Source organism: Meles meles, chromosome 7 (assembly GCF_922984935.1).
Source record: "Meles meles chromosome 7, mMelMel3.1 paternal haplotype, whole genome shotgun sequence".
Taxonomy (NCBI): domain Eukaryota; kingdom Metazoa; phylum Chordata; class Mammalia; order Carnivora; family Mustelidae; genus Meles; species Meles meles.
In genome coordinates, this window is record NC_060072.1 from 103,456,300 (window position 1) to 103,480,907 (window position 24,608).

Consider the following 24,608-nt stretch of genomic DNA (forward strand, 5'->3'; position numbering starts at 1 on the left):
ACCCAAGATAGAAAATCTTACTCCTTAGTTCTCTGCAAGGGGCTGCCCTAGGCTCATGACCAGACCCCCTAGAAGTCCAGGGTTGGGTTTCCACAGCAGAGACGCCCTTGGAATAAGTCTCCTTGTTCTCTCCCTCCTCCTGCAGATGAGTTTGCTATTCCTTTAGCCAGAGTACCCTTACCCCTATGTGTATCAGCAAACTGCTAGGTCAATCTCAAGGTTACCTCCTCAGTGCTTGCCCCTTTGCCCAAGCATGGAAGCTTCCCCGCACACCTCCATTGCTCTTTGACACACATACGTAAAGACCTTGAAGGTCACTGGCTCTCACTGTCTGCACTGTCTGTCTTCTTACTGAGGATGGGGCTCAGGACTTTCCGCCTATTCTTTATAGTGCCTAGTAAGGAGCCTGGCACAGAGAAGTGGTCAGTGAATATCTTTGTAACGAAAGCCTGCAGATGCTAGTAATAATAGCATCTTTACATTTTACCAGGTGGTTTGCAGATGGCGACGTGCTTTTCATTTCTACTCATTTAATCTTCCCCAGTCTTGGGAGGGGGGACTGTTATTTCACAAGGTGAAAATTGAGAGGTTAAGTCATTTGTCCCATTTCTCATGATTTTTTTAAAAAGATTTATTTATTTATTTGAGAGATGAAAGAACATGTGCAAGTCGGCAAGGGAAAGAGGGAGAGGGAGAGAGAGAATCTCAAGCAGACTCCCCACTGAGCTCAGAGCACCAGGTGGGGCTCAATCCCAAGCCCCTGAGATCATGACAAGCCAAAATCAAGAGTGGGACACTTAACCCTGAGCCATCCAGGCACCTTTCCCGTGATTTGTAATACTACCACTAGAACTCCTGTCTATATCCATACTGATGTCACCTAATTTCTGTGTGAAGTATAAGAGAAGCATAAATCTTGGATTTCTACTGAAATGGAGAAATGGTCTTTGCTTATGTCTGTGGATTTTTAAAAATTTTATTTATTTATTTGACAGACAGAGATCACAAGTGGGCAGAGAGGCAAGCACAGAAGGTGGCAGGGGGTGAGGGGAAGCAGGCTCCTCGCTGAGCAGGGAGCCCGATGCAGGGCTCGATCCCAGGACCCTGACATCATGACCTGAGCCGAAGGCAGAGGCTTAATCCACTGAGCCACCCAGCTGCCCCTGTGGATTTTTTTTTCTCCAAATTTCTAGCATAAAAAATGTATTTCACCGAAGTTTGCACCTGGTATTTAGCTAATTGGCAACTGAAAGATTGTATAAGTATTCATGTAAACAGTAAGCTTGTGAATAATTGACAGAACCGGTTAGAATATCACTGGGTTCTTCTCTGAGACATTCCATTGGCTCTCACCTATCATTTGGGAAAATACCTTTTATTCATTGGGTAAAGGTACTGATAAATTTTAACAGAATGTATACTTTTTTAATTATCAAAAGGAAAAATCTGACCAAACAAGATATGAAATAATTGAGATGGTTTGCGACAACTTAGAAATTTTGTTGCATTTCTATCTGCTGGGCGATCATGAGTGTCACACCCAATCTATCGATTTTATATGCTAGTGCCAGTCCTTTAGTAACGTATTAGAGAAGCAGCCCTGTCTCATGGACTCAATCTTTCCCCGAACTATGCATCATTCTGTGGTCTCACACAAATTTATTTCCGAGGATTAGGACTTCCCTTTCTTTATCAGCTATAGGAAGAAATGTCTCTGTTTCCTCCTTCCCAAGGCAATTTTGTTTTACTTAGTATTGTCAGCAGATTTTTATAGCTTAGAGGAACTGTTTCAATTTTGTTTAACAGATTGAGTAGTTTGAAAGCATACTTTTTGTGTACTATTGTTGGATTGTTAATGTTGATTCTGTGGTGGCACTCTTAGATCAGAAATGAAATGTCTTTTTTTAAAAAACAGCAAATTTTAGTCCTACTAAAATGGCCATTATTATTTAGTAGGTCCTGACCTAGATTTAAATAATGGCTACTTAGAACCTCCTCAGAGATGGTATTTTTCTGCCTAAAAGAGATTGTGCTATTTGGGAGTCATGGTAATAAGCCCCTCCTAATGTTCTATTAGGTAAATCTTTTCTATACCATTAGAAATTGTGACAATTAACACAACAATGATGCTCACAGTTAGTAAATTTACTACTCTGGCTTACAAACAAATTCAGGGTGAAGTAAAAATACTGAAGCAAGAACCACCATGAAGACATCATTTTAAAGTACTTACCCTTATGTTGTCAAATTTGATTAACTACTAAAAAGTGCTAGGCATGGAAATACGAGTTATTTTGTAGTACTATTATCATCATTCTTAGGAATGTCTCCACAACCAAAATTTCATGGAATTGTGATACAGCAGTATATCTTTTTTTTTGTATAACAGCTGTAAGTCACAGATCATTTAACTCACCCACTGAAAGTGTACAATTTAGTGTTTTTTAGTATGTTCACGGGTTTGTAACCATCACCACCGTCACTTCTAGAACATTTTCATCATCCCATAAAGAAACCCTACACCCCTTAGCAATCCCCTCCCATTTCCCCTCAACTCTTCCAGCCCTAGTAACAACTCAGCTCTGTGGTTTAGTCTCTTCTAGACATCTCGTTATCAGTTTCCCTTCATGACTGATTTCATTCACTAAGGTTATGTTTTCAGGTTTCATATATGTTGTAGCACAAATCAGTACTTCATTCCTTTTTATGAAGCCTGAGTAAAATTCTATGGCTAGACCACATTTTGTTTATCTGTTCAATTGATGGACAAGTGTGTTGTTCTACTTTCCAGCTATTATAAATAATATGGCTCTAAACATTTGTATATAAATTTTTGTGTTTTCATTTTTCTTGGGTATGTACCTAGGTAGAAGTGGATTTGCTGTCTGTGTTAACTCTATGTTTAACCTTTGGAAGAACTTCCAAATTGTTTTCCAGAATAGCTGTGCCATTTTGCATTCCCACCAGCAGCAAACAAGGGTTCCAGTTTCTCCACGTCATTACCAACTCTTGTTATTATCTGTCTTTTTTATTATAAACATCCACACAGGTGTGAAGGAGTGTCTCATTTACTTTTGATTTGCCTCTTCCTGATGGCTAATGATGTTGAGACACATTTCATTTGCTGTTGGCCATCTGTAGATCTTTTGCAGAGAAAATGTCTGTTTAGATTCTTTACCCATTTTAAAAATTGGATTACTTGTGTTTCGTTGTTGAGTTGTAAGAGTTCTTTATATATTCTAGGTATAAGTTCCTTATTAGATACATAATTTTCAAATATTTCTCTCAATCTATGAATCATCTTTCCACTTTTTTGGTGGTTATAGCTGCTTATACAGGACATTGTGTCTTCCAGGCTCTTCCACAGTCTACCACTGTCCACTCCCCTTTCCCTAGCTTCCTGGCACATTTCTTCATTACAACACTGATGTACTGATACTATCAACTTGGGATTTGTATTTCCTACCAGAAGGAGTTGTGCATCATAAATCTTTGTAACTCCTGCCTAACACAAAATAGGGGCTCAATAATGGCTTGGTTAACTAAATTAAAATGAAGCAGAGTCTCAAAAAAATGATCCAGGTCGGTACTAGATACATGAAAGCTAATAGAGTCCTGAAAGAGTGTCTTTAAAGAAGGTGGTTGGGAAGTTGCAATCCCTTCTACAGAAATAAGACTCACACTTTTTCGAGAAATCACTCTTTAATGTGATGCTTTCACCAGTTCCAGCCCTCATGATTCTTTGGTACCTGGGAGGACAGTGGTGCTATGTCCTGTAGCCCCCTGTGGTCCCATTAAGGATTGACAGGGTGTGGGACGCGGTACATCACTGACTTCTTTGATCTGTTCTGAGCGGTGAGCCAGAATTTATGTGACTGTTTATTTTACTCGTTTATTAAAAAATCTTTTCAGTTCTTCAGTGCCATATAAGGTTAGATCACGCCTAGTGAGGTCATGTTAATAAAGCTTTACCATACGTGCAGTGAAGTGAGCTCCTCTGACATTGTGCTGCATTGTGGCTCTGGAACCCAAAGGTTTTCGCTTCCTAATAAGGCATGTCTTATGGTAGTACCTTTATACTGATATTTTTTTTTCCTTATGTTCTTTTTTGGTGACCTTTTCCTCATTTGTCCCCAACTTGTCTAAATTAAAGAGGTGACCAAGTGAATTCTCCTTCAGTTTTTGGAGCATGTTTTATTTTCTTACAACAATACCCTAGATTCTGTCCCTTACATTTTCCTTCTTGAAAATGCTGTTACTGTCCTGTTTTGATGGGGAAATTACAGATAATATGAAGTAACAGTTACTGCCTGCAAAAAGAAGATGAGTTTTTTTTAACTGTTTAAATATAGTCCTCCTTCTCAAAATCCCCTAGCTCTTGATTTTTTTAAAGATTTTTTTAAAAAAGATTTTTAATTTAATTACTAAATAAATAAAATAAATTTTATTTATTTATTTGACAGAGAGAGAAATCACAAGTAGGCAGACGTAGGCAAAGAGGCAGGCAGATAGAAAGGGAGAAGCCCGCTCCCTGCTGAGCAGAGAGCCCAATGCGAGGCTCGATCCCAGGACCCTGGGATCATGACCTGAGCCGAAGGTGGAGGCTTAACCCGCTGAGCCACCCAGGTGCCCCTAGCTCTTGATTTTAAACACTGAAGGAAGCAAGTAAGAGAAAAATCTAAGAATGAGACTGAAGAAGGAAGCCCACAGAATTTTTGTGTAGTTCTATTGAGATCTGTACTCTCGGCCACTTTTATTTCTTATTTGGCACTAACACTACTTAAAAGAGAGAAAAAAAAAAAAAACCTAGTTGACAGCCTAAGACAATTGATTTATTTTCTCTTAGCACAGCAAGATGTGCTAAAATTACTAAATCTTAAAAGACTTACTGAGATTCCTGAATGAGAAATATCCCCACCCTTGATTTCTTTTTTCTTCATGAAACAAAAATAGTTCTGTATTTGTGGGGAAAAGAGTTTGGCAGACATGGTGATTATAATACTGTATTGAAAAACACTTACTTTGATTGACTAAAAACCAGATGCTGTTCCTGGTAGTTAAAAGCCTGTAATAATGTTTTCACTCTAGTGATCACCACACTTCTATGTGATTAATAATGGCTCCCCCAATCTAGAGGTAGAGAAACCAAGGAGAGGACACTTGAGAAATGCTTCCTATGCTCCCCAGAGCATTGTTGCCTGGAACATGACCTTACTGAGGGCCTCGTTTCATAGTTATTTGGGCCTTTTTTGTCAGGATAAAGTATTTAATCTCCTTCAATCTCAGTTCCTTTTTTTGTAAAATGAGGATAATACTCCTACCTACTACAGTAGGGTGTAGAATAGTGTTTGATTATTGCTAGCCATTATTACATTGAGCACGTTTTCTGACTCCCCATTGAGAATTTGACTACCCTGCTGTTAATGAGCTTGATTAAACATGGCCAAGTGTATGCATACATATTGTGAGCTCAGTCTTTCCCTATTAAAGAATAATAGGAAGGAATTGAGGAGATGTTATTTGGACATTGATTTCTCTCTCTCCTTTTTAAAGATTTTATTTTTAAGGAATCTGTATACCCAGATGCACCCAGATGTGGGGCTCGAACTCATAACCCCAAGATCAACTCTTGAATGGAGAGTTACATGCTCCATGGACTGAGCCAGCCAGGCGCTCCTGGACATTGATTTCTATCAACTGTACTCAATGAGATTCAGCCCTCACTTTTAGGGAATACACACTGACTCTGGGAAGGATGAAATAAAGTTTTCCAGTATGAATCTGCTTGTCTGGAGGTGAACCCTGGGTCTCAGACAAGAATAAGTCCGTCGTTATTGCTGTATCTCATTTTCCAGAACGCAACGTTTTCATTGTGATAGTCATTTACAGATAGTTTTGCATGATACTCCTTTGCTTTTGTGTTTTCCCTAGATCAGTCAAAGACTGATACCTTCCAAATGTATTAAAATCATCAAAGGATTCTCTTCAGGATTACATGTGTCAATAGAGCTGTTAGTTTGAACGGTGTGTAAAAAGTGAAGGCCAAGCGAAGAGCCTTTGATGTTGTGACTAGAATAATGAAGTGCAGTCTGAGGACTCCATTTATGAATGGATTATTTGGATATAGAAAGAAATTATTTTTAGGCACGGCATTCCTATAAACCCAGAAGCTACATGTTTTACAAACTAGAAATTTATGCACTAAATACAAATTACCAGATGTCAGTTTCTGTATGTGCCAACTGGCAAATATGCGGTGGTTCAGAAGTCTGGAAGAAATGATGCTCGCATCTTTGCCATTCCAACTCAGAAGGGATAGTTGAGGGAAAATGCTGTTGAAAAAATTACGATGTACACAGCACCTCAAAGATGTCACGTGTCATGAGTTGTTATCTCCAAGGCTTTAATTTTTTTGCCCTCATGACTCCATGCATGTTTGTGGCATTGCAAATGTAACCCATGTTTCTGTTCTAATTTCTGAAATTCTTTCCTGGGACTTGTCTCATTCTTTTAAAGGGTCAGCAGATTATGTAAAGAACCAATCTAGACCGAGCAATCTCGTAAAGGTCCAATACAGCGCTAAATATGTAGTAGAGTTCGTTACCTTTATCTTGCACATACCAGCACACCTCACTGATTTTCACAAAACCATCCAATGGATTCTCTTCTTTCCTTAGAAATTCGAGCTCAGCTGGTAGAACAGCAGAAATGCCTGGAACAGCAAACAGAGATGAGAGTTCAGCTTCTCCAGGACCTGCAGGATTTCTTCCGGAAAAAAGCTGAAATTGAGACGGAATATTCTCGGAACCTAGAGAAGTTAGCAGAAAGGTTCATGGCAAAGACAAGAAGCACTAAGGATCATCAACAGTACAAGTAAGAGAGACTTGATTCAAATTCGTCTTTCCAAGGTGAAAGCCTACCTTCTTAACACCTGCTTGGTTTTAGAATTTTCCATCTTTGAGAAGCTGTTGATTAGTATACCCATATGTAAAAGGCAACTCTTTGCATTTATAATTTATGAGCATCAATGTATCACATTTTAAAAGTGATCTCTTGATATTTTTTCTTTCCAGTAAATGTATATTTGTGGATAACTTTATAAATAAGAAGAAAAGGTGTGTGTTTATAAAATTTCTGATTACAGAAAAGTGGGAGTCACTCTCTACCAGATAGGTGTTTCAGTGGGCACATTTAAGATGGCTGCTTCTTCAAGCAAAGACCTCAGGATTTCTGTAGTGATTTTGTATGAAAATAAGCAGTAGGGGTTGCTTATGTTTAGGTCCCTACCCCCCAGTCATATTTGTGGTCACTGCAGTTGAGACTGACTTAAAACAAAGATCTTTAGGAAAATAATCTGACCAAATGCAGTTAAACCTTGAATTAATTAAAAAAAACAACTTTGAATTAAATGTACTTCCTTTGTTTAAAAAATACATACAGATTTTCTGATAATGAAATTTGCTTTGTAATTTAGATCCTAGAGACAGACAAGTAGGCAGACAACTTTAATGGAGAATCCAAGTACTGTGACAGGATAAGTGCAGACAGACCCCATGGAAATCCATTTAGTAATGGAGGTGGGGAAGGGAAGGTCAGAGAAAGGTCTTGGAGGAAGTGACATGTAAGTGAAACATGAATGACTAGTTGGCAAGTTGAGGGGCCCAGAGCAGGAGGTTCCAGGCAAGGGGAACATCCTGCATCAGGGAGTAGAAGGGAAGGGGTATAAGGCAGTTTTGTGGAACAGAAGCAGTTGGGTGGGAGCAAGTAGTGAGGTAGCGAGCAGTGTGACTCCAGATGAAATTGTGCTATAGGTCCACGAGGCCTGTAGATCACACTTGGCAGTTTGGACTTTGTTCTGAGAGCATGAGAAGCCTTTAGAGAGTTTTAATTAGAAGACTGGCCAGCTCAGACCTGAACTTTATTTTTATTTTATTTTTAAAGATTTTATTTATTTAATTTGACAGAGGGAGCAAGACAGCACAAGCAGGGGGAGTGGCAGGCAGAGGGAGAAGGAGAAGCAGGCTCCCCGCTGAGCAGGGAGCCCGATGTGGGGCTCAATCCCAGGACCCTGGGATCATGAACGAAGCCGATGGCAGACACTTAACCAACTGAGCCAGCCAGGCACCCCTTAGACCTGCATTTTAGAATGATGACGAAGACCACAGATAGGATTATGGACTGGAAGAAACCATAGTGGAGGGAGGGAGACCATTCATGGAGCTCACAGTAATGGCATCCACTAGCAACACCACAGGGAGAAAGAAATAGACTTGTGTAGGAGATAATTAAAAGGCAACACAATCTTCCGGAAATATAGTAGACTAGGTAATCTGAAAAGTATTTCTTCTATAAAACTCCCAGAAATGCTGATTAAAATATGATAGACATCATTTTGAATGTGTAACTGAACTCATAGGAAAGTAAGGGAAATTTCCAGGGGCCAAAAAAGGAAGAGGAAACTGAAAACTCAAATGGACATTTATATCCACGCTTTAGTCCCATGTGGGGACTAAAGGTGAGGCCTGTGCAAGGTAAGGAGGTGGGACTGGAGGTTTCCTACCGGCAACCCTTTTGCGCTGCACTCCAGTGTAAAATCGGGACCAGCACAACGACCATCTCAGTGCATTGGTAAAACAGAAAACCACCGACCCCCTGCAACAACAAGGCCTGTCTGCTCAGCCTGAGCTGCAGACTGGAGTGGGTGTCAGAGAGGCCCGTCTTTTTTTTTTTTTTTTTTTTTTTAAGATTTTATTTATTTGACACACAGAGAGAGATCACAAGTAGGCAGAGAGGCAGGCAGAGAGAGAGAGGAGGAAGCAGGCTTCCTGCTGAGCAGAGAGCCCGATGCGGGGCTTGATCCCAGGACCCTGAGATCATGACCTGAGCCGAAGGCAGCGGCTTAACCCACTGAGCCACCCAGGCGCCCCGAGAGGCCCGTCTTTGTCTTCACCACTGGCTTTGCTGTTTTCTTTTATACCCTTCTGTGGCCTTGGATCCTACATAAAAAGTAGGGTGGGCAGTATCCCCAGGGTACTTTTGCAGAAGGAAATGCAGAATAATTCTAGATAGGGAATACTTTTTTTTTTTTTTTAATGGCAACCTCTCATGTTGGTCCAACATAGAAATAAATCTTAGTGATGGTTTCCAGGGTGGACAGATGTCCAATGTACTTGACAGAGACTAGAGCTGGAAAGGAGACTGAAGCCAGTACTCTATTATAGTAACTGTCCCTTTTTAAAGTAAGAAATAGCCCATTCACCCATTCAGTAAATATTTTTGAGTATCTTCTGTGCACTTGGTAATCGGTTGCGAACTGGGTATGGGCCCATGCACCTCAGTCTGATCCCTTAGGGCTTCAGCTGCCCCTTTTTCTTTCTCCCAGTTTGTGGACATGTTTTTGTCAAAAGGTAAACTGTTTGGAATTTTCTTTGACTTGGGTAAGTTTATTGAATATGGGAACAAAGCTAAGATGAATAATGAGTCTACAGAAAGGACAAATCAAGGGTAGGAAGAAAATGAAGGACAGACTTCACGAAAGAGCCAGACCTGGTTCAAATACTGTCTTACCTGTGTGGTTTTGGTCAAGTTGCTTACCCTTTCTGAGCCTTGGCTTTCTAACTTGTACAATGAGATTTTGTGACCATTAAATGGGAAACGTGATGAAGTGCTTGATGTGACTAATAGGTGGCATGGGTTATGTACTCAGTGTTTCCTCTCCTCTCCACCAGATGAATGTTAAGTCTTGGGCACAGCACTCAGCTTTGAGATGTTCATTATGTAGAACTGTCCTTAGCTTAGAGTTACCTCTGACAGAAGACCAAGGCTTAGATCAGCCTTCCTCCTACTCAAAGACTCTGATACCAGCTTTGGTCTTAACAGCAAATCAGCGTGCCTCGCTCAGCCTCACTTCTCTCACGGATAGAGGGGAGACAAAGAATTTCTGCCTTGAATTGTAGTGGTAAGGATTATGTAGAGTTACTGTGTGTAAAGTCTTTAGAACATCCGCTAGATAAAAATAGCGAACTTTGTAGAGCACTTATTATGGATCTAAGGTATTATAGTAAGCATTAAAATATACATATATTAACTGAAATAATCCTCATAAGAATCTTATAAATACTGTTATTTTACCCACTCTCCAAATGAAGTTACAGACGCAGAGAAAAACTTAAATAATTTGGCCAAGATCACGTAGCTAGTAAGTGTAGCTCAGGGACTTGAACTCGAACAGTACAGATCCGTATTCTGTGCTTTGTGTAGTATTCCTTAGAGTAGCTGATCCGTGCCCGACAATATTGATACTGGTATTTTGGTATTGTTATCACTTATTAAGGCAATATTATGTGTTTATTCAGTGAGTGAAATAACGTTTATTTAATGCTTACCATGGGGAAGGCACTCAGGATACAAAGACGTAGGAGATGTTGTCAAAGTAAGAAATGTTCTCAAAGAATATGGGTTACTTCAGCATAAAGGACACACGTAAAAGTCAGTATAACAAGGTGATCTTTATCTCTCAGGCTGACTGGATAGAGAATGTCAATAGAAAGGCTGTTGTCTGTCATAGAACCAGTGCCCCTTGCTTGATGGCTTTGAGAAAAAAAGGACTTCCCTAGGTTGGGGCTGTAGTTCTGTTGTGCCAGGAGGCTTTTCTAGTGTGAGCCAGGGCTAGGACCCCGGAAGAGGACTTCCCCCTGCACCTGTTCCTGCTTCCACTTCCGTCCTCTACTTCCTCTTCCTTCTGTAGAGCGTTTGGACTTGATTCAGTGTCAAATTCTGAATCTGAGGAACATATAGGCAGAAAGAGCTGACTTAATGATTTCTTTCCTAACTTAATTAATATTCAGAGTCATAAATGATCGTGAGTCGTAGAATAACATGTCTGCTACAGATGGCTCTAGTGTCCCTGAGTTAGCTTAAGCCTCTGGTGCCTTTTCTTCATTTTTCAGTTAGACTTCAAAAAACAAAAAGCATTATACTTTTTCCTTTTTTTTTTTTTTTTGAAATAGTAACATCCCAGTTAGTTACTGGTTTTGTTTGGAGGTTTTCTTTAAGATTTTTTACAAGTCGTCTTTTGTGGTTTATATTCACTTTTAGGTTTATTATCTAGAATAAAACAAGGTAGGAGCACCTGGCTGGCTCCATTGGTAGAGCATTGCTGCTCTTGATCCTGGGGTCATGAGTTCGAGCCCCACGCTGGGTGTAGAGCCTACTTAAAAAGATGAATTAAGAGGCGCCTGGGTGGCTCAGTGGGTTAAAGCCTCTGCCTTCGGCTCAGGTCATGATCCCAGGGTCCTGGGATCAAGCCCTGCATCGGGCTCTCTGCTCGGCAGGGAGCCTGCCTCCCCCTCTCTCTGTGCCTGCCTCTCTGCCTACTTGTGATTTCTGTCTGTCAAATAAATAAAAAATCTTTAAAAAAAAAAAAAGATGAATTAAAATAAAAATATTAGAATAAAACAAAGTGTGTTTACAAATGTGAAATAGTTTAGTGACAGGTTATAAGCCAGTAAACTTCTTGGTTCTGTTCACGAGCCTCCCAAAAATGTTGTCAAGTTGTAATTCCCAGGAACACGTTTTGGGAAGCTGGTGTTTATGTATCAGGGGACTAATAAATAATCCTCAAATGTATGTTCCATGGAAAGCATACCTAGCCAAATCTCTTTTCCAGCAGCAGACTGGACGTTCAAAGCAGACTTTGTGTGTAGCGGCAAACCACAGACTGTGAGACAATAGTCAGTAGATTTTTATGTAAATGTAAACTACTTTCTTCACAATGGGGTGTTTAAAGCTGAAAGCCTGCCTGATGACTGTGTATATTAGGGTCCCATTGGTCCATGTCAGGAGTATGGGTTTTGACTGGTGTTCTTGGTCCAATTTTTTCCGTCCGAGACTAGGGAATTGCTAGCTTTCAGCCATCACAGCGTGGAAGGCTCTTCTGCTGTCTGCTGAGTAGCCCTCTCTGAGCAACACCCAGAGTAGGAAGAAGAGCGACAATACCCATCTGTTGTGGCTCCTCATGTGCCTTGGTGACTTCCCTCAGCTGCTTGGGACAGCTTCGAAATTGATGGTAATGCCATTTTTTTTTTTTTTTTCACTTCTCAGGAAAGACCAGAACTTGTTGTCTCCAGTGAACTGCTGGTATCTGCTTCTGAACCAAGTGAGAAGAGAGAGCAAAGACCATGCAACCTTGAGTGACATCTACCTGAACAATGTGATTATGCGGTTCATGCAGATAAGTGAGGACTCGACCAGGATGTTTAAAAAGGTACTTTCCATCTCAGTCCTGCCGCAGTGTACTTTCCCATAACCTGTGCCCCTAAGCACGACTGAGAAGGGTCTGGTGGCTTCGTTCCTTAATTGTACTCCATGAGTTTTAGCTAAAAGAAGGAATATTTTAAAGACACAGAATAAAAAGTTTAGCCTGAGCAGGCATACATACAGAGTTGTAAATTGCTGAATCTGTGACCTGAACAATGTGAGCAAAATTGTGAAATGAGATGTACCTGCAGATTGCCCGTCTGTCCTTAGGAACGCATTGCCTGCAGTTGTGAAAAATCAAACCAAAGGGGAAAAGCCTTAGAGTCTGTGTTTGGGGCTTACACATGATCAGACACTTGTGAAGGACAGGATAACCAGATGCGTTGCTCTCTTGGGAAAATGTTATCATGGTTTTTTTCTTTGCTCTCAGCAGACTAGCAGTGGAGGTGGTGAGAGGATGACATGAAGACAATCCCAGAGGGCACAGAAAATTCAGGCTCTTACATGCCAGAGAGCTTCCGCCTTCCCAAATCCATTTACAAAATAGGAGCTGGGCTTTTAAGCCTTCTTATCATTGTTACTACTCTCAGCCAGCTCTCAGTAATTTTATTTTGTTGAGAACAGTCACAGAATTGGACCATATCCTGTTGTGGGGAATGCAGCTACATGCCCAGTAAGACTGGCTTTCAGTTTTTATGTTTATAGGACAAGGGTTCTCCCCACCTATCCTCAGCTTTGTGCTAGTAGCATGTGGTGCCTATACCCATAATTACTCTGGTCAGGAAGTAAACATTAGTTTCAGAAAGTGGGGGGGGAGCCCTACCTTGTAGATTAATGACATATTTATGTTTCAAAGGGGCCCTTGGAAACAAAGATGTAGTGTTAGGCCTGCCAGCTGGAAAACCTCTCAGCTGTGTTTGATGTGTCCACGTTGGGTTCTCTTTCTGACCCAGAAACAGAATTTAGCAAACTCCAGGTCCTCTTTTGCTATGTGAAATAGGAAAAAAATATAAATGTTTCAAACAAAGGAGGAACTTAAAACAATTTGAAAGAACCTATTAAGACAAGAACAGGTAGAGAAATGCCCAATGTATCTTAAAAACTAGAAATTTGAAAAATAGTTTATAGAACCATGACAATGATTTTCTCAGATGTCAGCCCTTTCGGCCAAAGCCTCATTTAGTTCATTGGGGTTTTTGAACATCTATGATTAGGAGATGGTGTTACGTCTTGGAAAGGCTACACAGAGGATGAAAAACCAGTCCTCATGCTCAAGAAGGTCACGTTCTATCCAAATTTGGATGGTGCTATGTGATGCTTCTAGGCGTGGGAAGGCTGGCCTCCATTCAGCCAAGGCGTCTCAGCCAGCACCTCAGTTGAATTCATTTATGTATCTATTCAACAGAACATCTTTAAAATGCCTGGGGAAGCAGAGTTAAAAGACACGTCCCTGCTTGCATGGAACTCATTATAGTAATTAGCATTTACCAAGCTAAAGGGACACACAACCTGCTGTGGGAGCTCAGAGCTGAAGATCTTAACCTTTTTGGAGGGGTCAGGAAATTCTTCACAGAAGAGGGAGGATTGGAGTGAGACCTGTAGGAGAAGGAGGTGGTCATCAAGCAGCAAAGACAACTGTTCCAGGGAAAGCACTAATATGGTGTGTTCAGGAAAGGGTTTGATGTCCCTGGGCCAGGGTCACGTGGGAGTTGAGTGCTGGGATGTGAGGCTAGGAAGGATGGTTGTTATAGAAAGGGGCTTTGTATGTCTTACCAAGATGTGAGGATTTGTATTTTGCAAATAAAAGTCCAGGGCTTGATACAGTTGGTAGAAACCTGGGACACAGAGTCAAAGAGATTTGGGGTTGAATGCCAGCTCTTCTGGCTTCCTTGCTTTGCGATCTTGGGAGATGATTCAAGAGATTCAAAGAGTGCGCTCCACTCTTGCAGGGGGTGGGTAAGGCAGGTGGGGCAGAGGGAGAGAAGCTGAACCTTGGACTGCTCTGGAGCTAGAATGGTCCTTTGGAATTGTGTCCTGTCCAGATGAGGAGGCCTCGCCTTTGTTTTGCAGTCATTGGATTTGAGCTACCCTTGGGGAGGGTCTAAGTAGTGTTAGGGTGAAGCAGCTCCTTTTGGTGGAGGGTCGCTCCCAAGGACAATTCTCAGAGAGGGATCAGCTGTGAGTTTCACCAGCCGATATTCCCAGTTGTTGGGGAAATAAGCTCTTGGCTCTTAAAGAGTCTGGGGAATGTACAGTAAACACACAAGTGTGTGTGTGTACATACACACACACACACACACACACACGCTGCCTGTTTGCTACCTAGAAGTTTTCTTCCTTCCAGATTTCCTGGGACTCAGAAGAAGTCTAATTCTTGGGATGCTGTTTATAGGGGACTAGTGGTTGCTTTGGCATTTAGTGGGGTAAACAGTCTTCTAACCATTGCTGACCAGCTGGAGAGTTAACAGTCATTACAATTACAGGTGTCGAATTCTACCTTTCTCAAGCAAACCCAGAACACTACATCCCACACTTTTCCACATATTGTTGCCGGAAAAAGAAAGTATAAGAGGAAGAAGGCAAAAGGGAAAGATTGGAGCTTATTGAGAAGCCAAACCAGCCCGCTAGGACACATTTGTCATCTCAAAGAACAGGAAGCTAAATCCATACCTATCAAGTCCGGAGAACTTTAGGTCCCTTTAGATTAAAAAGCAAGACTAGTCTCTTCTGCCCATTATTTTTTTTTCTTTTTTTCATTACCAAACCTTTCTCTTCAGTCCAGCTCTTCTTCCATTATGATGGTTCCAGAAGCGTATTTTCTATCAGAATGGAAAGAAATCATCAGAGCTAGTCTGAAGTGACCTTTAGAACTATTATGGAGTCCTTAGCACAATGCTTGTCTTTTTTTGGGAGAGGATTTTGAGACTTCCTCATTTTTTAAAAGTATCCCTATGTCTGTATGGAGATCAAGTGAGATAAATGCTGGGTACCTGACAGGTTCTGCCTCTTACACAGCTGTATTGTATTCTGTCTAGCCAGCAGTAGAAAATCCTTTTACCCAAACTGTTCTGTCAAATAAAGAGTCTGGAGCAGGTAATTCTAGGAATGTTTTTGTGCCCAAATGGACATAACAATCAGGAAGATACTTAGAAAAATATCTGTCTAATTCCATGCATAGGTATAAGGAATAGCTTTAAAAAACTTAAATTTTAATCACATCAGAAATAGTTGTGATTTTCAGCAGGTAGAAATGGTGAAAACTGTTTTAAAAAAACAATATTCAATTACTCATATATTGATTATTTCAGATTTAAGCCTCTCAAACTGTAAATGAACCCTGTTGGTCAGAATTTCATGTAGTAGTTCATCTTTTAGGCTCTGAAATCAGATACTTTCAGTCATGATTCTTGGCTTTGTCACTAGCACGACCTGTGTGGACTTGGGAGTATTTGTAAACATTTCAGGTCTTCGTTTCTGCATCCATAAAGTAGGTATAGTGACCTATTTTGGGTAATTGTATGGAGGATTCATGAGTCATCCATGAGAAACCACTTAGCCAGGTGTCTGGACTTCCTAGGTAATTTTTAACTATTATCTTTACTATAGTCTGTATTATAAACCCTTATTCTGTACCATTATACTAAATGTTTCCTCAAGCCATTATAATCAGTGTGTCCTCATTCTAAGGAGAATATATGTGATGACCCCATCCAGATCATTGCATATTGTTGGTTTATCACTTCCTAGGATCTTCCAAACCATATTTTTTAAGCACACTCTGGGAAGTGTCCTCCCAGTGTCCTTGATTGTAGCCAGATTAAAATTTTGGTTCTTACATTTCCTCAGTGAATGGGAAATCGGGGAATAACCCAGTATATACCTGTGTTGTTCAACAACCCCTCACCTCCACTCTGGGCCTCCGAAATACCCACCCCCAGGTGTTTCCAATGGAGAGTCTTAACTTTGAGGCTTCACTGAGGCCTTTTTAGGAGGAAGTTGGGAATTGGAGCCTCCTTGTACACGTGGGTTTGTGTCATTATCAGCCCTTGTTTCTTTCCCGAAGAACAGGAGGTTTCTTTCTCTGTTCTCCAGCTGTGCCTCCCAAGGTGATGAGATTTTGCTGCCTTCTTTCCATTACTCAGGCTGAAAGAGAGCGTCCTGCATCTGCTTGGGTACTGTAGCCAGAAAATGTGCGGCTCATATGCCGCACAGAACAATGTAATTAATGCCAGCAGGCAGAAGTGCAGGAAAGGACACAGCCAGCTTGCAGTAATCACTTTATTTAAGCACCTTATCACATGATCTTATTTCCCAATTTTAAGAATGTTAAAAGAAGTGTATCATTTAAAGGGAGCCCAGTAAAATGGTAGCCATTGAATATGCTAAATTATCTTGGTGTTTTTGTTTTTTTTAAGATTTTATTTATTTATTTGACAGAGAGAGATCACAAGTAGGCAAAGAGGCAGGCAGAGAGAGACGGAGAAGAGGCTCCCTACTGAGCAGAGTGCCCGATGCGGGACTCGATCCTAGGACCCTGGGATCATGACCTGAGCCAAAGGCAGAGGCTTTAACCTACTGAGCCACCCAGGCACCTTATTTTGGTGTGTTTTAAATGATCTTCAACTCTGTCATTTCCCCATGGATTGTTTCCAAAGTATTCATGTTTTTGTCCTTCTTTGGTTTGCATAAATATGCATCAAGTATCAGTTTATTTCTATAATGACTTCTGTATACTACTACCACTTACTTAATTTTAACTGTGCACCAAGCACTGTGCTCTGCATTTTTCAGACATTTGCTCACATGTGCTGCCCGTGAACAGGTATTATAATTCACATTTCACAGAGGAGGAAATAAAAGACTCAAAGATATAAATTGTAGAGCCAGGCTGGTGGGTAGGTATTTTGTCTTTGCCCACATGTCTTAGCTCATAGTTACTGTGGCTCTGTTGGTACTGTGGTAACTGGAGATGTTATTCAGTGCATAGGTAAGACACTTCGTAGAACTGGGACACTCTAGTCTTGGCCCAGTATATTCATTTCTTATGAAAATCCTGAAGAATGACAGTTTTGGGGGAGGCAGTAAAATCTGTCCATCATCCAGTTATAGGCAGGGTTTCAAAGCAGCAGAGACTGGTTCCAGGCCACTGAGAATTTCTTCATTTTGGCATAAATGCTGTAGGTTATCTGATTCAGACTCACAGGAATTAAATTAACCTACTTTTGGGTATCGTTGATTGTGTGGCCCAACCTGAAGGAAGGAGAGATTACTAGTAAAATTTGAAAATTTGTAGTCATTTTCTATTTTGGTCAAGGCCAAATCCTATTCTACTTAAATACCCCAGTATGAAAAGAAAGAAAACAAAAACATTTCCTAGGGAAAAAATGTTGCATTTTCAATTAGACCATTGAAAACATTCAGAGACATTAATATGTCAATAAAAGATACCAGTCTCCAACACATCTCTAACACTCTAACCTTTTTTAAAGAAAAGTTCCATAAGTTTTTTAAAAATCTGAAAACCACCCATCTGTATATGAGTCTCTTTTTTAATATAAAAATATATATTCATTGTAGAAATTTAGAAAACATTAAGAAATGGAAAAAATTCTCCATATTAACACTACCTGTGATTGATATCTTGGGCTGTATTTTTTCAGTATTCGCATATAGAAACATATTTGTGTAGTATACAAACATACATATGTGTGTATTTTTACAAAATTTGAGAGTTTGTTGGATATAGCTTGGGACCTTGTCTTTTTCATGTAAAGTTTGTTAGCATTTCCCATGTCTGGAAATAATCTTTTAAAACAGGATACTTCATGCCTACATAGTGTTTCACTCTCTGCATGGCCATGTTCTTTTCCTGTCGTTGGACACTTCAAACTTCTGCACATCTATGGTGTTTTTTCTTATGCTGTGTTCCTTGGAGTAGAATTATTCGGTCAGAGAGTGGTATTAGAATGTCATGCTTTGGATAAAATTTCTATCTTTCCCCTTTTTGGAGTAAAGATGGTCGTCGCTGTGATTTACCAATGAGTAATCCATTTCCTGAAAAATAAATTTCCTGTTTTATTAGCAGAGAGCTACCACATGTAATTTAGGATGCTGATGCAGTGGTAGTAAATAATATAACAAGAGGAACTTTTTTCAGAGCATTTCAGTGCGGTGTAGCAGAAGAATTAAATGGTATGCTCATGGCATCAGGGGGCAGTTTAATTATTGATGGGACCAGGACAAATAAGTGTGAATAGTTCAAGCAGACACTACTGTCTGGTTCTCTTGAGTTTTATTAACTATAGCTAGCTCATTTTTCTGGAAATAAGTCAGAATTAAACTGATGTCTTACAATGATAGAATTTTCTGAAATATAGAAGATGTTTTTAATTTTAATTATAAGCAACTTACAAGTTGCTTATTGGTGTGGCTAGCACAGAGTACTTAAAATTAGCAGTTGTCAGTGCTGGAGTGCATTGACCTCGTCGCCTTTATTAAAAGGACGTGTGTGGTTGGCCTGGCTATAAATTTAGCATGTGAGTTACTAGATAAGAGCACTCGCCATAAATTCAGAAGCTTTATTAAAGATTTTTAAAGAGGACACTAAACAGGTGATCCACGTATGTCTCCTTGGAAAGTGACAGAATTCAAAACATGACGTGAGCAACCTTGGACATTCTGTCGTGCAGCAGGGTGTGGTGGTCTTGGTGCTCTCGAGTTAGAGGCTGAGCCCATACTTACATTGAGAACAGTTGCTGAAAAAGCCCTTGAAACTTACTTGTGGTTAAAAAAAAAAAAAAACTGGGAGTGTGTAGACCAAAATTGTTTTAAATGAATATTTCTAAGTTACCTTTTTTCCTTCTCTTTGCTTATCTGTGATTTCTGATTTTTGTACAATGAACCTATTTTATAAGACACACGAGAAAAGAATTATTGTAAACTAAAACTTAAGGAAACTTGGCCCAGAGTACATGAGTCAGTGTTTACTGTTTAAAAAAAAAAAGAAAAGAAAAGAAAAAAGTGGGGATATATAAACAGTAACTAATTCCACTCCAAAGGCTGTTTGTTAATGAAGAGTTGGCCTGTTCTTCAGGCACACTTGAAATTTGTGCGTTGAACATATGGAATTCAAATGATTAAAATGAAGAGACATGGGTGCCTGGGTGGCTCAGTCATTAAGCATCTGCCTTTGGCTCGGGTCGTGATCCCAGAGTTTTGGGATCAAGTCCCACGTTGGGCTCCCTGCTTGGCGGGAAGCCTGCTTCTCCCGCTTCCACTCCCCCTGCTTGTGTTCCCTCTCTTGCTGTCTCTCTACCAAATACATAAATAAAATCTTTTAAATAAATAAAAAATAAAATGAAGAGACATAATACCAGGGAACTTCTGAGCAAGGTGGCAGGTTGTACATGGACCCCCAACTAACTGTCTTACCTTCCAAATTATCTTAGAAATGACTGATCCAATACATAACTAGGAAAAATATTACAATCCTTTTACCTTCAAGCAGATCTCATTACTTCTTTCCTCACTCTCTTGGCTCCCATCTGATTCTGAGTGACAGTCTGCACCCCCACCTCCCTCCTCGCACTATATTTTTCTCTGAAGCACTTATCTCTTTCTGACATACTATATGTTTACTTAATATGTATTCACTTCATTTCCTCTTGATTTAAATGTAAGTTCCTGAGGCAAGTGTCCTTGTATCATTCATGAAACACTGACTAGCACATAGCAGGTGCTCAGTTAGTATTTATCAAATGAATAAATAATGAATATTCACATTTATACTAGAAACCAGAGATGAGTGTCACCTACATAACAGAAATGTCAAGGCATTTCAACGAGATCCAGTATCGACAGCTAGATTTAAGCAACACTTGTGTGCGGTCTACTTCCCAAGAGCGAGAAATCAGAGGAAAATCACATGGGAAGTTTGTGGCAGAGTGGGAGAACTGAAGTACAAGCTTTCTGGTCAGAGGTCTCAGAAGGGGTGACCCAAGGAACGAAAAAGCACCAGGGAGATGACAGAGGCGGTGAAGATTAAAAGAACAGTGGCATGAAGTCCTCCTTTTTTAAAAGATCTCATTTTCTAGCACTCTCTACATGCAGTGTGGGGCTCTAACTCACAACCCCAAGATCAAGAGTCATACACTCCACCAACTGAGCCAGCCAGGTGTCCCCCATGAAGTTCTTTATGAACTCCTCAGCTTACCCCTGCGCTGGATATGCTTAGGTCTGATTTTAAGCAGTATACCTACCAAAGATTTGGAGAACTGAGCCAAGGGATAGACCACTGTCTGGCTTCCAGACTGAACACCGGATGGCACATGGACAGGACACATGTTTTCAACATCTTTGTAACAGAACTGACATTGAAACCACAACCTATAGAAGGCTGGTCAGAATTTGCATTCTGAATCCCAACAAGGTTGATTTCCTGATAAAAGAAAAATAAGAACATTTTCCATATGGTTTAAATAAGACTCCAGATCTCGTAACATAATATTCAGAATATCTGGAATACAGTCCAAATTTACTCAGCATGTAAAGAACCAGGAAAACTGCATGGGAAAAGATAATCAACAGATGATTCTGAATTGATGCAGATGTTGGAATTATCTACCAAAGACTTTTAAAGAAATCATGATAAAAATGTTTCAAGAAGTAAGAGCAACCATTCTTGAAGTGAAGGGAAAGATAGAAAGTAACCAAAATTTTAAGAAATCACTAAATTGATTCAATAGCAGAATGGAGGTAACAGAGGGAAGAGTCATATTAATTTCTGTTCATCTTGAAGACAAATTCATAGAAGTTGTCCAGTCTGAACAACAAGGAAAAAATTGGGGCAGGGGAAGATCAGTGCTTCATGGACCTTTGGGACAATACCAACCATCTGACATTTGTATCAGCAGACAGCAGAGTCCCTAAAGGAGAGGAAAAGGAGTTTATGCAGAAAAAGCATTTGAAATAATAATTGCAAGAGAACTTTCAAGGTATCATCAAAAGGATGAATCTTTAAAACTCAGTACCCAGATACATCATAATCAAACTGAAAACCAAGGGAAAAAAATATTAGAAGCAGCCAGAGGAAAAAATGAGATCTTATTTATGGGAGAACAAGAATTGAATGACTAGATTTCCCTATGCACTACATGCCAGTAGCACCTTACCATTTGTGACAACCAAAAGTGTTTTCAGATATTACCAAATGTCCCTGGGCAGGAGGAGCTGGCTCGAGTTGAGAACAATTGATTCTTACTGAGTTCTCCATTCTCCCAAGCACATTTTTTTTTTAAAAGAAATGTTCCAGTTTGATTTTTCAATTTCAGGTTTACAACTATAGATTAAATGAACAAACGTGGAGTAGGTCAAAAGGTACCCAGCGTCTCACCTCCCATAAAGAGGGGTAAAAAAATAGCATTCAGAAATACCAGTCAGTTACTTATAAAGATCAGCAGCCCTATGGTTCTGAATCCTTACCATTCTTCTCATCCCAGAAGGAAATTGCAGCCTTAAGTAAAGAACTGATGAGGAGAGAACATTCTTACCATATGTCGAGGTGTCTGCAGTTGAGATCAACAAAGTCTAAAGCAACCTGAAAACAGTATTCTGGTCGCTAGCCAAAGCTTCTTACCATTTGAAGACTATGTTTAATTTCACATGGTAGGTTTCTAGAAGATTTCTAGCAGCTGTAGGAAATGCCATATTGGGGGATATTGCACATAGAGTAAATATTTGAATTAAGAAACACTGGTGATACCTGAATTATAGCAACCCAAAAATACGCATTTGAAAACAGAACTATGGCTGTCAGATTGATGTCAATGGAAAAAAATTACTCATTATTAGAGAAACAATTAAATAGAGTCAAGCAGAAATTTTGCCACCTAAATACATTGTCAGATGAACCTAGAAAGTTATGAAAACAAAAAATGTTGAAGGTGAATATGTGAACTATTTAGATTGGGAAAAAATAGTAATGTTTAATAATTGATAGTTTGTAAATACATGCACTATTTTATTTTCTAAACTTTGATAGTTTTAAGTGACCATAGAATCATAATTGGCTTAGTGCACTGGTTTGAATAAGCATGCCCATAAAAATTTCACCTCCTTGGTTCTTAAGATGGAGATAGCAGGGGTCTACTAAAATAATATTTTTATTATTTTTCAAGGTCTCATAATTCCACTGAACAGTTATGACAAATCCATTGTAACTTCTAGTTTTCTTTCTCCTTTCTTTTTTTTTTTTTTTGAAACTTTACTGAAATCAGCTTTCCTTTTCAAAACAAAGCAGAGACTCTATTTTATTATTCATTCAACAGATGTGTATTATCCTTGTGCGACAAGCACAATGGTAGGTTCTGAGGTTACAAATGTGAGTAAGACACAAATCCTCAGTACACCAGAGGAGCTCATAATCTAATAAGGAAAGGAAGCATAGAGATAAAAATTACGTTATAAATCAGTAACTGCTCTTACAGAAAAAGGACCTTAGACCACAAGAGCACAGAGGGGATTGTAAGGCATACTGCCTAGGAAAATGGAGAAAGATTTCACAAAGAGAGTGGCATTTGATCATCATCTTAAACTTAATGAGGTTTTACAGAGGAATTAGGACAAGTGCATTCTTTTATACAGAGAGAACAGCAAAGAACAAGGTCCTGAGGTTCTGATCTAGGAAATGGTGGTAGGGGAAGACGATTGTAGGTGGGACTCTTGGTGGCCCCATCTAGCTAACTCTTTTTTTTTTTTAGATGTTAATTTTTTTTATTATTATGTTATTCACCATAAAAACCCATAGTAAATATCATTCTTAGCAGGGAAAAGCTAAGAGCCTTTCCATTAAGATCAGGAACACAACAAGGATGCCCACTCTTGCCACTCTTGTTCAACATAGTACTAGAAGTCCTAGCTACAGCAGTCAGACAACAAAAAGAAATAAAAGTATTCAAATTGGCAGAGAAGAAGTCAAACTTTCTCTCTTCGCAGATGACATGATTCTTTATGTGGGAAATCCAAAAGACTCCACCCCCAAATTACTAGAACTCATACAGCCATTCAGTAATGTGGCAGGATACAAAATCAATGCACCGAAATCAGTTGCTCTCTTATACACTAACAATGAAATTGTAGAAAGAGAAATTAGAGAATCGATTCTATTTACAATAGCACCAAGAACCATAAGATACCTTGGAATAAACCTAATCAAAGTGGTAAGTTATCTATACTCGAGAAACTGCAGAACGTTCGTGAAAGAAATTGAAGAAGACACAAAAGGATGGAAAAATATTCCATGCTCATGGATCAGAAGAATAAACATTGTTAAAAATGTAAATGCTGCCCAGAGCAAGCTATACTTTGAATGCCATCCTGATCAAAATACCATTGGCATTTTTCAAAGTGCTGGAACAAACAGTCCTCAAATTTGTATGGAACCAGAAAAGACTCCGAATCGCCATCTGTCTAACTCTTAGCAGTAGTGAGTTGTAAAGATATATTAGGCCACCTTGTTTTTGCCCCAATCTAAAGCACACAACAGCTACACAGCTGGCTAGGGTTAGGATCGTAGCCTGTAAGATGGTGAAGCATACACAGTGGATTAACAGCTATCTGAGATTTAGAAAAGCATATCTGGTGGGGGTGCAGGGGCGAAAGTGCAAGGATTTTCTTAGTTTGAGGAACTGGTTTGTCATCTAAGCAACCAAGGAAACCAAGAGAGACTTTTACTCAGCGATATGACATAATCAGCTTATGTTTGTTGAAAGCTTTGTGAAGAGTAAATTGGAATGAAAAACTGGTCTTGGGAAAGCTGTTGTATTAGTCATCTGGCTGGTCATTTCTGCTGTGTCATGAATTGCGACCAGAGAGTAGTTTCTTATGTGTAATGATACTATCTTCAGAAGGTGTGCATCTGCATAGATTGAGAATTATTTAAATGCTTCATTATTGTTCCTGTTGTTTTATAAAAGGTCTGTCCTAATCAGGTTTTCTTTTTTTTATTTTTAAAGATTTTATTTATTTATTTGACAGAGATCACAAGTAGGCAGAGAGGCAGGCAGAGAGAGAGAGAGGGGAAGCAGGCTCCCTGCTTAGCAGAGAGCCTGATGTGGGGCCCGATCCCAGGACCCTGAGACCATGACCTGAGCCGAAGGCAGAGGCTTAACCCACTGAGCCACCCAGGTGCCCCCTAATCAGGTTTTCTTAAGGCTTCTCCTCTTTTATCTGATTGCTCTTCACCCTATTGGAAAAGGGAAAGAATCTAGCAGTGATTCCAAGATTCCTGGGCTTATTGTAACCATGTAGATGGGTTTGGACTGCTTCCACAAAACAGGGCAACAGTCACAGGG

At 39.8% G+C, this 24,608-nt stretch overlaps 1 protein-coding gene across 3 annotated transcripts in view; it reads left to right on the forward strand.

The window, feature by feature from the left end:
* SRGAP1 (SLIT-ROBO Rho GTPase activating protein 1) overlaps positions 1-24,608 on the forward strand; it is a 275,341-nt gene that overhangs the window by 133,510 nt on the left and 117,223 nt on the right. For all 3 annotated transcript variants that reach the window (XR_006819647.1, XM_046012397.1, XM_046012398.1), the window contains exons 2-3: positions 6,678-6,873; positions 12,103-12,265. Coding sequence is in view for 2 of the 3 variants with exons in the window: in XM_046012397.1 (XP_045868353.1) it covers positions 6,678-6,873; positions 12,103-12,265 (359 nt within the window). In the remaining variant the exon portion in view is untranslated. The remainder of the gene's footprint in view (positions 1-6,677; positions 6,874-12,102; positions 12,266-24,608) is intronic.